Raw genomic sequence first — 17,914 nt, 5'->3', positions numbered from 1 at the left:
TGCCCGCAGCAAGCCCGCAAGGGGCTCATTTGCGCTTGCCACGCTGTCGGTATGCCGGCGCCGTTATGCTGGTCGCCGGGAGCCCGGCCGCCGGCATACAATACTACACCCTATGTATCTCATAACAAGTAGAGGGGAGAACCGAAGAAGCTGATATCTGCATAGTGCTTAAAGGAAACCCCAACCACATAATCAGTGGGATACAGGCACGGACGTGATGTCACCACAATCAGCTTATATTGTCAGCGTGTGTAATGTACTGCAGGATAATCTGTGGAACTCGTGTGCGGTGTATGGTGGATAATGGTGACAGATACTCTACCTGCGCCTGTGATAAGAATACTATAACATAGTAGCCCTGCTTCAGTATACAGTATTCAGGTACATTATTATTTCTTCTAAATACGTGCTGTGAACTATGGGGACTAACCAGGTTTGCTAACGAACCAAAAAAGTAAGCAAATTGGGTAAAACCATGTGCACAGCAGGGGGGGCAGATGTAACATGTGCAGAGAGAGTTAGATTTGGGTGGGTTACTTTGTTTCTGTGCAGGGTAAATACTGGCTGCTTTATTTCTACACTGCAATTTAGATTTCAGTTTGAACACACCCCACCCAAATCTAACACTCTCTGCACATGTTACATCTGCCCCACCTGCACATGGTTCTGCCCAGTTGCTAACTTTTTTGGTTTGATAACAACTCTGAATAAGACCCTATATCATCAGTAGCCGGATTTACTTGCTCTTTAATGTTTGATAATAATTCTCCTATAAACTGATTGATGTCTTGTATAATGAAGAAACATCTGTTCCCAATAATTCCCTGCAATGTCAGAATAGCTATTGAGTATGTGGATGTTCCCGTGATGTCAGGAAAGTACAGAGCTGCGCTATACAGTGAGAAAGGAGAATCTCACAGGTGGAAACACAAACAGATATAACCAGGAAGTCACAGAGAGAGAACAGGATACAGCGGCACCGCGCAACACTGTCTATACATCACTGCGCTGGTGCGAGAGTCCCGGCTGCACTCAGGGGGTGGTGGGCAACACAGGAATTATTTCTTGCCTGAGTGCAGCACTAAAGTGGTGACGTCCTTCTTCAGTCTGTGATCACAATCACTTACATTAGAAAGACCGGGCAACTTTTTTTTTGTTTAAACATAATTAACTCCGCCCTCTCATTGAGGCAGATGTATTAACCTGGAGAAGGCATAAGGAAGTGATAAACCAGTGATAAGTGCAAGGTGATAAAGGAAGTAGGAACCAGCCAATCAGCTCCAGTATGTAAATTAACAGTTAGGATCTGATTGGCTGGTGCCTTTATCACCTTGCACATATCACTGGTTTATCACTTCCTTATGCCATCTCCAGGTTAATACATCTGCCCCATTGTCCCTGCTTCTGCGGGCCCCTGAGAAAGTCACCACTGATGATAACTTACGACACTATGGTGAAATGTGAATGATCAGGCTCCTCAGGGCAAATGTGTGGCTAAAGCCGATTGGACAGCCACGTTATAGGATCATTAGTAACGTGTATTCATTCATACATCTCTAAGTTGTAAGCACACTGGGGCAGATGTATTAAGCCTGGAGAAGGCATAAGGAAGTGATAAACCAGTGATAAGTGCAAGGTGATAAACGCACCAGCCAATCAGCTCCTAACTGTTAATTTACATATTGGAGCTGATTGGCTGGTGCGTTTATCACCTTGCACTTATCACTGGTTTATCACTTCCTTATTCCTTATCCAGGTTATTACATCTGCCCCACTACTGTTCGGTCCATTGAGAAATAGTTCATTTGATTGGCCAACAAATCACCAGTGAATTCCTGGTAATATGCAGATGTGGGCAAATACATCTGTATTGTCAAATTCTTGCTCCTCCAAGAAATTGACCCAGTAGTTGCTCACTGACTGTTGCCACATTTGTAATAATCAGTCCATCATTCTTATTAACTGAGATGATCAATAAATAATCTGCGCTGTTAGGTTCCAGATGCTACAGCAGACATATAGAGGTATATTTACTAAGCTGCGGCAGTGCGAGAGACTGCTACTCAGTGGTTTGATCTCCTAAATGCAAAGCTGCGCTGATATTACATGCAAAACATGTCTGGCTTTCTGTTTAATCAAAGCAATGCCTTCAGTTTTGATATCAATCCATACAAAAGCCACTACACCACTTAATATTTTTTGAATACACTCAAAACAGAAATCACATCTACAAGAAAACATCATAAGAACAATATATTTTAATTGTTTCCAACACATGTATGAATCTCTTATACCCCTTTCACATCACAAACCCGGGTCAGATCTGGGATTTGAACACGGCTCCAACCCGGGTAAGAGACGTTCACATCGCAGTATTGACCTGGGTTATTCCCGGGTTATTGCCGTGTTGGTGTCTTTTTGCTCAACCCGGGTCACCCATGTTAAAACCAGTGTGATGTCATTTTTAAAGGACTTGATTGGTTCCCAGTTTTCCCAGTCAACTTATGTGCCCATGTTCAACTTTATTGTGTGTTTACACTTTGGGGTATAGAGTCGGATCCATTCCGACATGCATTTGTCGGATTCGATCCGACAACCCTTATTCAAAGAGTGGCCAAATCCGACTGCCGGATTTGGCCGCTGCTGCTCACCCGTGCGCTGCTCCTCCCTCATCCCGGCTAAGCTGCTCCCCGACGCTGCGCCATCCCCGGGCACTGCTGCTCTCCTTGGCGCTGCTCCTCTATCACCCCGGATCATCAGCTGGGCAGGGTGGATGGAGGAGGCGGAGGCAAAGAAGTGCTGAACTGGTCCAAATTAAGCTGAACTGGTCCTAAGGAGTGCAGAGCTGTGCAGACACGTGTGCTCGTAGTACTGTAAACAAACCTCAGCTGACTACAAACAGCCAATCAGCACTATTGCTTCAGAGCCGGGTCGAAAATCCCGGGACTGTAGCTTTTAAGAGCAAACTAACCCGGGTCCGACACGTGTACAACCCTTCTTTTAACCCGGGAACAAATACCGGGTTGGACGACCTGGGATATTCAACCTGGTGCATTCACACCGCACCTCTACCTGGGTCGACTCGGCAGCAACCTGGGAAAAAGACGGGTTATTTTGGCGATGTGAAAGGGGTATTATATGGAGTATTAAAAGTTCAGTTTAGTAGGGTATATAATTCTGTGTAACTATAACCCCAACATCACGATGGATATAAGGTAAGTGCTCTATGCGGGGAAGGGGTTAGTAGACTGCAGCTACTCAGTGGTCACAGTGCTACAACACACAATTGCAAGGACCTAGGTCCTTTATATTCAGGACTCCATGTAGAATCTGACCTGTGAGCTCTATGTACCTTATTGAGCTTCCCAAGGGAAGATATCAGATCGGCCCATTCTGTGGAGGACTCGAAGTTCCTCAGCGCCTTCTCAATGATGGAGGAGTAGTTCCTGTATCTGTAATCTCCCAGAAGTTCCAGCTCCTCTGGGTCCATCTTTCATCCTTGCTTGTGGACACGCTACAAATAAAGGAAAGGATGAACTAGGACTCAGTAGCACGTATATATAAACAAACTGCTCCGGTAACATTGCAGCAGAAGACGGTCTACAGTAGGTCTGCTATAGATTACCATTTGGTCATAATGTGACGTTTCATTCCACGTTGTTGTTTCCTGTATGTATGTTTTTAAGTTTATTTTCTTTTTCACAATATATCTTACTATACTTATCTTTCTTACTAACAGAGTAACAAAAAAGTGAAATACTAATTGATTACAGCTGTTACTTTTCCATCTCCCACAAAAAGAATGCATGCAATACTTTCACACAGTCAGCCTGCCCACATAGCAGACTGCTCAAGCCCAATCACACAGCCTGCCTACTTAGCAAACTGCTCAGGCCCAATCACACAGCCTGCCCACATAGCAAACTGCTCAAGCCCAATCACACAGCCTGCCCACATAGCAAACTGCTCAAGCCCAATCACACAGCCTGCCCACATAGCAGACTGCTCAAGCCCAATCACACAGCCTGCCTACTTAGCAAACTGCTCAGGCCCAATCACACAGCCTGCCCACATAGCAGACTGCTCAAGCCCAATCACACAGCCTGCCTACTTAGCAAACTGCTCAGGCCCAATCACACAGCCTGCCCACATAGCAGACTGCTCAAGCCCAATCACACAGCCTGCCTACTTAGCAAACTGCTCAGGCCCAATCACACAGCCTGCCCACATAGCAAACTGCTCAAGCCCAATCACACAGCCTGCCCACATAGCAAACTGCTCAAGCCCAATCACACAGCCTGCCCACATAGCAGACTGCTCAAGCCCAATCACACAGCCTGCCTACTTAGCAAACTGCTCAGGCCCAATCACACAGCCTGCCCACATAGCAAACTGCTCAAGCCCAGTCACACAGCCTGCCCACTCAGCAAACTGCTCAAGCTCAATCACACAGTCAGCCTGCCCACTTAGCAAACTGCTTAGGACCAATCACACAGTCAGCCTGCCCACTTAGCAAACTGCTCAAGCCCAATCACACAGCCTGCCCACATAGCAGACTGCTCAAGCCCAATCACACAGCCTGCCTACTTAGCAAACTGCTCAGGCCCAATCACACAGCCTGCCCACATAGCAAACTGCTCAAGCCCAGTCACACAGCCTGCCCACTCAGCAAACTGCTCAAGCTCAATCACACAGTCAGCCTGCCCACTTAGCAAACTGCTTAGGACCAATCACACAGTCAGCCTGCCCACTTAGCAAACTGCTCTGGCCCAATCACACAGTCAGTCTGACCAAGTAACAAACTGCTCAGGCCCAATCACGTCGTCAGCCTGCCCACGAAGCAAACTGCTCGGGTGTAATCACACTGTCAGCTTACCCACGTAGCAAACTACTCGGGCCCAATCACACAGTCACACTTTAAATGGAAAAAAAACAAAACGGTAGGAAACACCTGGTATACCACCGTCTCTATCAGATGTACACTAGAGGGTGCACATAAACAACGACATTTAGGAAATAAAGAGGTGGCTGTTACTATAGTGACCAACCCCAAACACGATTACCATATTGCCCCCTGGGGTCTCCAATGACTCTCAGAGCCTCTGGTGGTCAGTATGACCCATCTTTCTTTTGAACGCCATGTTGGGGACACATTGGTGATGAAAACCAGTGGAGAATGTATTGAATGTCAGATGATATATTTGTATAGCTGAAAATATACAGACTTGATGATGTTCATATTATGGAAAATGAAAACTCTACTCAGGAAATAGTTTTACTTAAAAATCCCTCGTCCCCTAAATGTACTGCAGCAGTCTGATGTCCAGGTCCTCTGCGTACAGGTGATACTCACCAACTGGACCTCCCTAGCTCTGACACTTATGAGTCTGGAGCTGGGAGGTGGCTGAAGGCAGTGGTCCAATCAGCTGCTGCTGACACAGGGGCTGAAGTTCCATACTGTTAGCAAAGCATCAGTGGATGAGTCTCTCCCAAATGGCAGGGATCTACAGAGGCGGCTCAGCCGGGAGCCCGGGCATCCCTACTCTACTACATGTAATGGCATAACATCGCATGTGCCACACTTCTGGCCCACAAAACCATGGAGGCTCTGTGACAGATCTCAGAGCCAGGAGCCTGAACCAAAAGGCAATGCTGGCATAATTTACAGTGAGCCTTCTATGGCATCGGGTGGCCACAGATCCATTATATGGTTAAAATGTGTAGGTGTCTGATCCGGGTGGCGCCCCCCGTCGAACATCATACCTGATGAGTGACATACTTGCCAACTGGTAGTTACAGCCCTGGTCTCTGACATAAGCCCCCCCCCCCCCCCACCCCCCCCCCCCCATTATACTATTTATGTGCAATGGGGTTTATAGAGGGGAAGCGGTTAGCGGGATCCCGGCAGTCAACATACCAATGCTGGGATCCCGAGAGAGGACAGAAACCCGGTGTTACTATACCGACACCAAACGGGATGCCGGCGTCGAAATACCATGAGCACTGCGGTCCTGCTGCTGTGTGCAGGGGTGGAAGGGGGGGTTAGGCTGCAGAAGGGTTGTTAGGGTTAGGCTGTAGGAACCAAGTGGGGACGGTTAGGTTTAAGCAGCAGGGAAGAGAGGCTTAGGGTTAGGCACCAGGCGGGGAGGGTTAGGGTAGGGAAAAGGTGAGGGTTAGGTGTACTTCCTGGGGAACGGTCGGGATTTTGATGGATGGGATGCTGCTGTCGGCCAGTTATACTGATCCCTTATAGAGCACCTGGGGAGCAGCTAGCATGCTAATCTGCTAGACATAGCTCTGACTCTCCCCGTGTTATTTGCTATTACCCCGGGAGCAGGAAAGATTGAAGCTGGCAGAGCCCTGACCAGTGAATAATTAGTATAAAGTACGGGCTAAATACTGAGTGGTCTGGGGAAAGCATTTTCTCATATTACATTTCTATAACGATCTAGATAAACATCTTATCCAGCAGTGACAGTCCTGTTTCACAATAAAATGATTACCCATAGAAGTGTTCTTCTTTAATTCACAGTATACTGACCTTACTTTACACTGAATTTCAGGACAGTTCTCTTTATTCTAGACACATTATAATCAGAACAGCTTCTTTTGTAGAACGAACCACAACATTGTTACATTAGGGCAGATGTATTAAGCCTGGAGAATCAATAAAGCAGTGATAAGTGCAAGGTGATAATACACCAGCCAATCAGCTCCAATATGTCCAATGACAGTTAGGAGCTGATTGGCTGGTGCGTTATCACCTTGCACTTATCACTGCTTTATCCCTTCCCCGGGCTTAATACATCTGCCCCATATATGTGCAGGGCTGGATTTACATTCTAACTTCACCCATCTGTACTAGTTTAAAACTCCCAATTTTAATTGCAACCCTAAGTGTATTGATATGAAAAGCATAAATCTAGTTGCATTTAGCGGCACATTACAGTGATGAGCGGATTCGGTTTTACTCGGTTCTCAAAACCGAATCTTATTGGCTATCCAAAACACGTGACATCAGTGAGTCAATAAGATTCGGTTTTGAGAACCGAGTAAAACCGAGTAAAACCGAATCCGCTCATAGATTACAGCCGTATCGCGCCTGTGCAGCAGCTTATTACAGCTTCCAGGCGTCTCTCCGAGCGCCCTGTTACATTACTGCTATTTGTCAGAGTAAATGTCACTAGATGTTGGTATTGTTTGATATCATGACACCGGTTATGCAATAAATGGAAACTCGATTCATGATTATAAGTTATCACACGTGAGTGCTGGGGCCATTATCTGGTGAGGCAGTCCTAAGTTCTAGATAACGGACATCCCTGTCTTATTAAGACGCTGGACACTACAGTCAGTGCTGCCAAACACACAGGTGGCAATAACTGCAGACTCATTATTTCCTGATCACCAGGACACAAGGTGGTGGGTAGAGCAGTAAGAATTACTGTCCCTTAAGGAGGATTTGTCATGGGTTTGGTGGATTAAAGGACGCTGCAAGGTGTCACATTACAAATACTTACTGTACGTAGTCTGAGCTATTGGCATTTCCCTAGGCATGCCCAGCTGGGCGCATCTCCTGCTGTCTCAGGAGTAATGAGACGCATTTCCCTTGGCACGCGGAGCTGGCCGCATCTCCTGAGACAGGAGTAATGAGACGCATTTCCCTGGGCACGCCCAGCTGGCCGCATCTCCTGAGACAGGAGTAAGGAGACACATTTCCCTGGGCACGCCCAGCTGGCCGCATCTCCTGAGACAGGAGTAAGGAGACACATTTCCCTGGGTACGCCGAGCTGGGCGCATCTCCTGTTGTCTCAGGAGTAAGGAGACGCATTTCCCTAGGCACACCCAGCTGGGCGCATCTCCCAGTTTGTGGGCAGCTCTGTACTTGTAGCACATGCTGTTTTCTGAGCGCATTCTAGCTATGCAAGTAGATGCACCTTGCACTCACTCTGCAACGGCCCCAAAGCCTCCATCCTAGAGACTCCGCTCCATAACACTATGTTATAGGAAGGAAGAGTGTTTGTGGTGCTGGAGATCTGGATACATAAGACTCCTCTGATACAGAATGAGGGTAATTCACCACAGGAAACTGTTACAGATGAATTCAGAGCAGGTCAGCTAAGGGACATTCCAAGAGAAGAGCCAGTGATCCTCTGGCCGGGATATATTCACCGTGAACAGTCTTAAAATATTTATACAGAACGAGTTCTATTTCCTCTGCAGCAATTCAGAGCCTGGGTGCTTGCTGCACAGAGCTTGTAAGTTCTCATCAGGCCTGACTCTGGGTCAGACGCAGCCGTGAAGCCGGGTGCAGAGGAGCAATGTTTTTCACATGCGTCACAATTTTGTATGTACGGAGTCGCAGTACAGGTTCCGATGCATGGAAGCAGAAGTGTATTGGAAATGTATGTTTGAGTAACTGACTGATTTACAGCTGTTTGGCCAAGATCAAGGACTAGGAGGAGCCAGTGGCGCACCCAGGAGGGGTTTCCGAGCACCCAGAAACCCCCCTCCACTAAAAAAATATTTTTTTATTTTTTTTAGCTGCATGAGTATTATTAATGACTGTCTAGTGTCCTCTGCAGCCTGCTGTCTTCCTGGTGGCACTTGTAAGTGCAATAAAAGTTTACTTTATTTTAATTATAGTACATATATATATTCATGTGCATACATATATACACATGTATATACTGTCAAAGTCAGAAAAATATCCCCATGCACGTTGCCATATTTGCACCGCACACTGGTCCGTGCTGCGCATGCGTACGCTCTCCCGTGAAGGCGCATACCCGCAATAGCGTGCACTCGCAGGCGCGGTATGCGTATTTACGGTAGAGTTTATGTAGTCGTAGCGTGCGACTCATTCGTTACATATTTTCACAATTAATGTAGTTTATAGATCATGATCCCTTTGATAGTTTCTGAAAGTTTGGTTAATATAGAAGGTCCCTGTTTAAAGTAATCCCTCTTTGTATTGTACGAAGGGTCTAACAGGAATCATACAGCAGTGTTTGGTACCCATCGGAAGAGTATTTAATTAGCAATATTCCGGTGTTGGTTTGGAGCGTATTAATCGCTCGTGCGAATAGTTATGGACATAAGAAGTTTATGTCCATTTCTATTATTTACTCATACTCAGGTATGCGGCGGGAAACCTAGTTTCCCACCCACCTGAGCTGTTGGAAATCGTCACAGCCCACCTGTATGAATCAACCTATGACCTTTTGTTGTGATACAGGGTCGAATTCCTTCATCCAATGGACAATGGGATTGTAGGGACTATGAGATTGCATTGTGTGTGGGGCATAAATAGGCAGGCCGACCACATCCAGCTCTCACTCTTCAACGGTTCTCATTGCTGAAAATCGGGTGCTGGATGTCCAGGCGCATGCGATCGTTTACCCTTGTGCGTAAGTTTCTCTCCGTAATCATTGTCTTTCTGTGAGCCAATTTCTCTCATCTCTCTCCGTCTCTCTCTCTCTTTCCCTTCTCTTTTCTCTCACATCTCCCCTAGACTAGTATTGAATTGTATTAGATAGTGTTGTATTTTGGTTAGGAAGTCTCTGTTATATTGTAGTGTATCATTTGTACTGTTATCCCCTTTTACGAGTATATTAGATATAATACAGTTAATAGGCTTTGGACCCTAAACCAGTATCTGTGTATTTCCTATAGTGTTAAGTGTTCACTTGAGCGTCGGTGACGCTCAAGCAGCTTTGTAGTTAGTCAGGTTACACAAGGTTGCACTTACACCCTGTACTCACATTAAGGTATTCTGTGCATTTCATTGGTATAAGGTTTAGACATAAAGGTATAGCGTTGTGAGCGTCTGCGCCGCTGGTGATCTCCTCGTGGTCTCGAGCGTCCGCTACGCCATAGCGAATCATTACTCTAGTCATAGCCAATAACGTGTCCTGTGATCACTGGGCCGTGAGCGAACGTGACGCTTGAGCGTCTCGCCTACGGCTGAGCGATCGTTACGCAACTAGCGTACCATTACGGTACTTCTTAAGTAAACAGCGTACAGTGTTCTTAGACTTCATAAAGGGTTGTTTATACGACAAGGGAATTTAACATTGTCAATTGGGGGACTCGTCCTGTCCTTCTCATATCTGCACTAGGTAGATCAGCAGACATTATCCCCCAGCAAAGGGTGGGAGGTTGTCTCGCAGTGCTGACGGGATAAGCGTCTGCTTCGCTTAGATAAAGAGTGCTGAAGGAATCCGGGAACCGGAAGTAAGAACAAAACGCTTGTGTCTTTTAAAACTGTTTTATTTCTCTTCTGTCTTGCGTATACACGCACGCATACATTTATCTGCATTTCTTTTTCAAATTTCGTATATCACTATTCCTGTTTGCCAAGTTTTATAGTTGATAGAAAGTGCTAAAAGAGATTTGCTGTTATTTCATAGTAGAGGTAATAGTTAAAGTATAGACCAACACACGGCTTGTCTGGGAGATAAGGCAGTCAGTGTGGTGTGCGGTAGATGATCAGGGATCATCTACATTGATAAAGGTAGAAATTGTGTTACGGTGGATCTTTGTTTTGCGTACACGTGTCCCTAACAAAAGACTTGCGTACGCAATCCAAACGGCAGACGCACGCAGCGTACATTACGCAACGTAGCGTCTGGTTACGCAACGTAGCTCAAGTCACGAAAAGTTGAATTAGCGCAAAGCGATAATTAGCGCAAAGGCGATAAGTAACGCGACGCGGTAAATAACGCAAATTTTTTTTTTTTTTTGGAAAAAATCTGAAATTTAGTTTAACAGATCCTGCTCCTAATTGGTAACACAGTTGGACTGAAGACAATTTCTGCGCAGAAATAGATATAGAAACAAAGTGTACATGTGTTGAGTGAGTGTGTTTTTATCACATAAGTTTATATAACTTAGAGGTTGAACCAAAAGGAAAGTCGGGTACTCGTCAAGGGACACACGTGTAAGTGACATATACGGTGGCTGGGGAGGCATCCCTGGTTAAATAATATTTGAGCATTAGAGTATAGCGGACCATAAGGTAACAGACCAGGAGGTCATAAGGTAACAGACCAGGAGGTCATTAACAGACGGTAACAGACCAGGAGGTCATAAGGTAACAGGTAAAATAGACAAAGAGGTCCGCTATAAAGGTACAAGAGGCACAACGCCTGGGGTGTTGGTGCAGAACCCATATAGGCCATAAGCTCTTGCTGAAGGAATCGCGGCCGGAAACATCGATTCCATTGATCTTTCAGTACATGACAAGTAGTGCTTATGTACTGAACGATTGGACCGCACGTAATTGTGTGCAGTAGTTAGTAATCTGACCTAATACCATTAGAGTAAAGTGGTCACAAACGCTATCTGTACATTCTGACGTGATTTGTGTAATTTTTTATTTTTAAAGGGAAGTTCGCTGGTCACTCAGGAACTATCTAACAACCCCACCTTTACTGGAAAGAGTAAGTGTCCTGCGGGTAACCCTCATATGTTCCAGTAAACCGAAGGTTCTTTTGGTAGGGCCCTGTATCGAGTACGCCAGCACCACGTCGGTGTGATCAGGTCGTATTGGTCGAGGTGGGCGAGTGAGTGGGGTACTCGGTAAACCGCCACCGCCGGCCTATTTTTGAATAATTTGGTTTGCTGTAAGGGTTCGCTGAAAACCTTGATATAAAGATCCAAGGAGGAATAAGCAACACCTGCAGAATTATGGGGGCCAGTTGTTCAGGTAGGGGGCGATCAACCTCGGTTCGGGTTGATTCAGAGAACCGACCCGTTGGGTCGGCAAGGTACATCATGTGTGAAAAATACGGAAGTCACACAGAATCTTTATGTGATGAATGGGAGAGAATGACTGTACAAGACAGGGACAAATTCCCAAGAATAGGTAGCTTCAGTCCAGAAGTGTTACAAAATTTAAGGAGGAGGATATGTCTCGTAAAATCAACAAAGAGACGAATTCAACATCATGATTATTTACAGTTATGGCACCAGGAAGGTGAGATACAGAGAGGTTTGGCTCTGGCGGCAGGATCTGGGGCAGTCAGGAAGCTGATAGCCACAGCTCCTCCTCCACCATACATTGCAGGAGAGAGGTTGATTGCGGAGAGAAACGCACTGGGTTGTAAAACACAAACACTTAGTAGCCCTGTAAATGTAAATGATGTTAACCAAGTAACTCATGCTATTATTAACCCGTGCAAGTTGTACCCTGTTTTGAACCTTCCTCAGGAGTGTGATCAAGAAGAAGATTCGGCAACAATTTCAGCTCTCTCTCTTGCGGCCACCATAGCAGAGACCACAGTAGGCACAGCGACACCCACGAGATTAGTGAAAGCCCCTAGCGGAGGGATAGGTGAGGTCGTGTCAACGGGTAAGTACGGCACCATGCACTACACTGAAACAATTGTACCACAAGTTGTAGAATCTACGCAGAATGAGGCTGTTAGAATTGCTCCTGTAAGGGTAATAGCAGTTCCCAATGGAAAAACAGATGTGTCTGGAGCCACTCCCATAAGGAACATTGCCATGTACACTCCATTTTCCCGAATGGAATTAAGAACAATAGTGTCCGAATTTCCTGACCCCAGGAAAGACTTAGTTGCTAGCCAAAAATACATCAGGGATCTAGGTAACACTGTAGAACCCAACAACAAGGATTGGCAGATACTGCTAAGAGCTTGTTTACCTTCCAATGTCGACGCAACTCAATTCTTAGTTGACTGCGCCTTGGATAAAGATGTACCGCTTACAGACGTGTACAACAAGGATAATGTAAAAAGGATAAATTTACAGCTAAAGGAGTATTTCCCAGCCGTTGTTAAATGGAACAAGATATTCTCCATTAAGCAAAAGGAGCCCGAAACGGCAACAGAATATTTTCACCGGGCACTATTAGAAATGGCAAAGTACACTGGTATAGAAGACATTAAGACCAACCCAAACCATCGAGAAGTAGCAGTATCTGTACTGATGGATGGTTTGAAAGAAACATTAAAAGCTAGGGTACAGACCACACAACCATGTTGGCGAGGTCTGTCAGTGTCCACATTGAGAGAGGCTGCTATTGATCACGACAGAAACATCACTAGGCACAGGGAGTCGCAAAGTGATAAGTTGATGTCCGTAAGTATACAGGCGCTGACCACAAGGCAGCCTGCGTATGTACCACCGAATCCTGTGGGTAAGGCAAGTGTAATGACATGTTTTTCTTGTAACAGACCGGGACACTATGCACGAGAATGTAGAACAAAGAGTGTACAAAGATCTTTTCAACCCCCTAGACAACGACACGACACACGACATTGGGAGCAGGGTCCACAGAGGCGGAGTTTCGAGCCACATACAGGGGAAACAAAAAGATATCCCCCGAACAGAGATTGGCATGCCTCTGGTAGTTCCCAGCTAACCCCCTCACAAGTAGTCGCTGCCAGCGGGATTCAGGGAGGTCAGCATACCCACTAGGGGTGTGGCCATACCTGTAATCTGCAGCCAGTTAAGTTGATTGCCAGTCTTGGAAGTGAACCAGAGATTGCAATCAATGTAGCTGGTAAAACTTTAAACTTTCTTGTAGACACAGGGGCGGCCAAGTCAGTGATAAATTCGACAGTGGGCATGAGAACCACTGGTAGGACAATTCCAGCCATGGGAGTAACAGGAGTAGTCCAGCACTACCCTGTTAGCAAACCAGCCGAGATTACAATAGGGCCTTTGCATACCAAGCATTCCTTTTTGCTGGCTGCATCAGCACCAACTAATCTCCTGGGTAGAGACTTACTATGTAAAATGGGTTGCGTCATTTATTGTACTCCTGAAGGTGTATTCTTGGACATTCCTGAGAATCACGCTCAGGAGGTACGAGACATGTTAGACTCCCCATCAAAATTAATGTCACATTCCATTATGACAAATAGGAACCCATCCCAAGTAGAAGAGATGACATCTCAGATACCAGAGTCACTTTGGACAAAAGATGGACAGGACACTGGATTAATGGCAAACGTAGCTCCAGTAATTGTACAAGTAAAAGATGGTAGGATAGCTCCAAAAATCCCACAGTATCCTCTGAAGCCAGAGGTGGAGTTAGGAGTTTTTCCCGTAATAGAGCGCTTGCTACAACAGGGCATTCTAGTAAGAACGTCCAGCACAGCAAATAGTCCCATCTTCCCTGTTAAAAAGAGTGGGGGGAGGGGTTACAGGCTAGTGCAGGATCTAAGGGGGATTAACAAAATAGTTGAAAGTCAGTTCCCCGTAGTGCCTAATCCAGCTGTCATCCTAATGCAAATTCCTCCCACTGCCAAATTTTTCACTGTTATTGACCTCTGCTCCGCTTTCTTTTCGGTACCTCTGCACCCTGACAGCCAATATTTGTTTGCATTCACATACAGAGGAGTCCAATACACGTGGACTCGGTTACCCCAAGGTTTCATAGATAGTCCAAGTATATTTTCTCAGGCTTTGCATGATTGTTTACAGTCTTTCCAACCAGACAGTGGATCAGTATTGATACAGTATGTGGACGATTTATTACTGTGTTCAGATTCACTGGAAGCATCTCTGAAGGATACGAAACAGCTCCTGTTTCATCTTTCAGACACAGGTCACAAGGTTTCCAAAGACAAGTTACAATTATGCCAAACTAAGGTAAAATATTTGGGACACTGTCTAACACAAGGACTGAGACACCTGACCGCTGATAGAATCCAAGCCATTAGAGACATGACACTGCCACAAACCCAGCAACAGATCAGGACGTTTTTAGGAATGTGTGGGTATTGCCGTAATTGGATCCCAGGGTTTTCCATATTGGCGTTACCTTTGCAGGAAATGGTCTCTTCAAACAAACCTGATCGGATTTCGCATACAGACGAATCCGAAACAGCATTTGAGAGACTCAAACAGTGCCTAACGCAGGCACCAGCACTAGGTATGCCAGACTATGGGAAACCCTTTGAACTATACGGAACAGAAAGTGCTGGGTGCGCAGCAGGTGTACTAACCCAAAAACACGGTGACGCCAGCAGGCCAGTCGCATACTACAGCGCCCAGCTAGACACGGTAGCGCGATCCCTCCCCACATGCTTGCGTAGCGTTGCGGCGATATCATTGCTAGTGACAAAAAGCGAAGATGTCGTGCTAGGCCACAACCTCACAATCCATACACCACATGCGGTATCTGCCTTATTGAATTCTGCCCAAACCAGACACGTCTCATCTGCAAGGTTTACAAGATGGGAATTGGCATTAATGGCCCCAGTAAACATCACCATAAGGAGATGCAGCGCATTAAATCCTGCAACTTTTCTCCCAGGTGTGCCTGGTCAGGCACAAAGGGTGGAAGGTGAGAGTGATGGGGAAGGAGGATTTAATGCAAAGGAAGATACACATGATTGTATGGAATATTTGACCCAAAATTTCACCGCAAGGCCTGACATCAGTGACAATCCACTGGAAGATGCAGAACTCACGCTCTACACTGACGGTAGTTGTCATAGACAGTCAGACTCGGGAGACTTGTGTACTGGATACGCAGTCGTAGATGACCAAGACACCATAGAAGCGGAACCGCTAGGCCCACCTCACTCAGCCCAGGTTGCTGAACTGGTCGCCCTAACCAGAGCATGTGAATTGGCTAAGGGTAAGTCAGCCAATATCTACACCGACTCTAGATACGCCTTCGGGGTAGTACATGATTTCGGAGCCCTATGGCGCCTCAGAAATTTCATGACGGCAGCTGGTACACCGATAGAAGCCTTTTTATATATGCTGCATGCGCTAACAGCGATACAGGAACCCGACAGAGTGGCTGTTATCAAATGTAAAGCACATACACATAGCCAAGACCCAGTATCCCTTGGTAACAGCCGAGCAGACGAAGCCGCAAAGCTTGCAGCTGCTACCCCCATACAGACAGACACCACACAACTGATGGTATTTAATACCATCAACACACAAAAGTTGTGTGAGATGCAGAATTTGTGTTCCACACAGGAAAGAGCAGTCTGGAAGGCAAAGGGATATGGCCAGGAGTCCTCAGGGCTCTGGACGGATGGACATGGTAAACCAGTGGCCCCCAGGGCATACCTTCCATGTCTGGCTGAAGCAGCTCACGGGCTGACTCATCTAGGCAAGGAGGGGATGTGCAAATTGGTAAGAGCATACTGGTGCACCCCAGGATTCTCCTCTCATGCGAGTAAAAGAGCAATGTCATGCCTTACCTGTCTGAGAAAGAATATTGGAAAGGCAATACCTACAGAACCATCCCATATCCCACCTGCCGGCGGCCCTTTCCAGGTAATACAAATCGACTTCATTCAATTACCCCCATGTCGAAATTTGAAATATGTACTTGTTTGTATAGATGTTTTCTCGAATTGGGTCGAAGCTTTCCCAGCAGCTACAAATACCGCTATGTTTACAGCTAAGAAAATTGTGCAGGAATTTGTATGTAGATATGGTATCCCTAGAATCATTGAAAGTGATAGGGGTACCCATTTTACAGGTGATGTCTTTCAAGGAATGTGTAAGTTGATGGGAATTGATAGCAAGCTGCACACTCCGTACCGTCCACAGGCGAGCGCGAAGGTCGAAAGAGTGAACAGCACTATTAAAAATAAATTGAGTAAAGTAATGGCAGAGACAGGATTGACGTGGCCAGAAGCTTTACCCATTGTTTTGTATAGCATCAGAACCACTCCCAGGTCCCCTCTTAATCTGTCTCCTTTTGAAATCTTGTTTGGTCGACAACCGCATGTCATGATTAACCCTCAGGATGATTTGAAATGTAACAATGAAGTAACTGTAAAGTACTTGATTAACATGAGTAAGCAGTTGAGGAATCAAAATGATAATCTGAAGTTGGTGATTCCTGATTTACCAGATAGTAATTGTCATGACATTGAACCTGGGGATTATGTAATGATACGAAATTTTCTACGCTCAGGTTGTCTTATTGATAGATGGGAAGGACCATACCAGGTCTTATTGACTAGCACCACAGCATTGAAGGTGGCTGAGAGAGAGACTTGGGTCCATTCATCCCACTGCAAAAAGATTGCTGATCCAGAGAAGTCCCGTGATAAGGAACAGACGGTAGAGGTTGTATCACTGGAGTGTCTGTTCCAGGAGGACTGAGGCGGCACCTGAGCCTTGAAGACCGAAAGCAGTTGTCGACTCCCCTCTCCCTTTTATTGTTTTTCTCCACTTCCCATCCCCTCTTCCTTGAAATTTCTTTTTTCCCCCTTCTCATTCTTCTCTATTTCCTCCTCAAAGATGGACTTGCCCCAAGAGACTGTGATCCGGATTTTGATGTTAACCGTGATGTTGACCAGAGCAGTCTGTTCCGGCGAGAGTACCATAGAGGTCGAGAGAGGATCTGGAATGGGTTCCGATTATGATGATGGAGGCGTAGTTTTCCAAGATCAACCAAACCAACAAGCAAAGGCGAGTATCAGAAAACGATCCGATAGAAGAAATTGTGATGGATTGTTAGCTGAAGAAAATTGTATCTGTAGGCTCTGTGATAATCTGGTTGAAGATGGATGCATAAAGAAATGCCAATCCAGTTTTAATATCCATATGGACCGGCATCCATTGAGTGACTATCACTCTTTAGTGGGTAATGTGTTAAACAAAACAGATTGTTGGGTATGCTCTCAAGTACCTCAGGGTCATAGCAAATCAGGGCTAGTACCATTTCCTTTAACGTTAGGGGAGGTACTTGAGCTAAGTGGTGGGAGACCGGTGGACCGGAGATTTAACATCTCCAGCCCTCCTAGTTTGAAGCTCCACCAATACCATGTGGATAGGTCCCTCTTATGTTTTAATATCTCCAACCCCCGTAAGCCGGGAAATTGGGAAGTGTCATGGAGCAACCTTACCATGACCTTTTCACACAGAGCAGATAGAATGCCTACAGATACAGAGCTTGTAC

The 17,914-nt window shown here is 45.9% G+C and overlaps 1 protein-coding gene across 4 annotated transcripts in view; it reads right to left on the bottom strand.

Moving 5' to 3' along the window:
* DOP1B (DOP1 leucine zipper like protein B) overlaps positions 1–17,914 on the bottom strand; it is a 153,623-nt gene that overhangs the window by 112,574 nt on the left and 23,135 nt on the right. For all 4 annotated transcript variants that reach the window (XM_063956539.1, XM_063956536.1, XM_063956537.1 and 1 more), the window contains exon 2: positions 3,353–3,514. In XM_063956539.1, the coding sequence (XP_063812609.1) occupies positions 3,353–3,490 (138 nt within the window). In that variant the 5' untranslated portion in view covers positions 3,491–3,514. The remainder of the gene's footprint in view (positions 1–3,352; positions 3,515–17,914) is intronic.

The sequence above is a fragment of the Pseudophryne corroboree genome, chromosome 2, assembly GCF_028390025.1.
Source record: "Pseudophryne corroboree isolate aPseCor3 chromosome 2, aPseCor3.hap2, whole genome shotgun sequence".
Classification (NCBI taxonomy): domain Eukaryota; kingdom Metazoa; phylum Chordata; class Amphibia; order Anura; family Myobatrachidae; genus Pseudophryne; species Pseudophryne corroboree.
The sequence above is the reverse complement of the archived record's forward strand: the minus strand, read 5'-3'. Positions and strand labels throughout refer to the sequence as shown.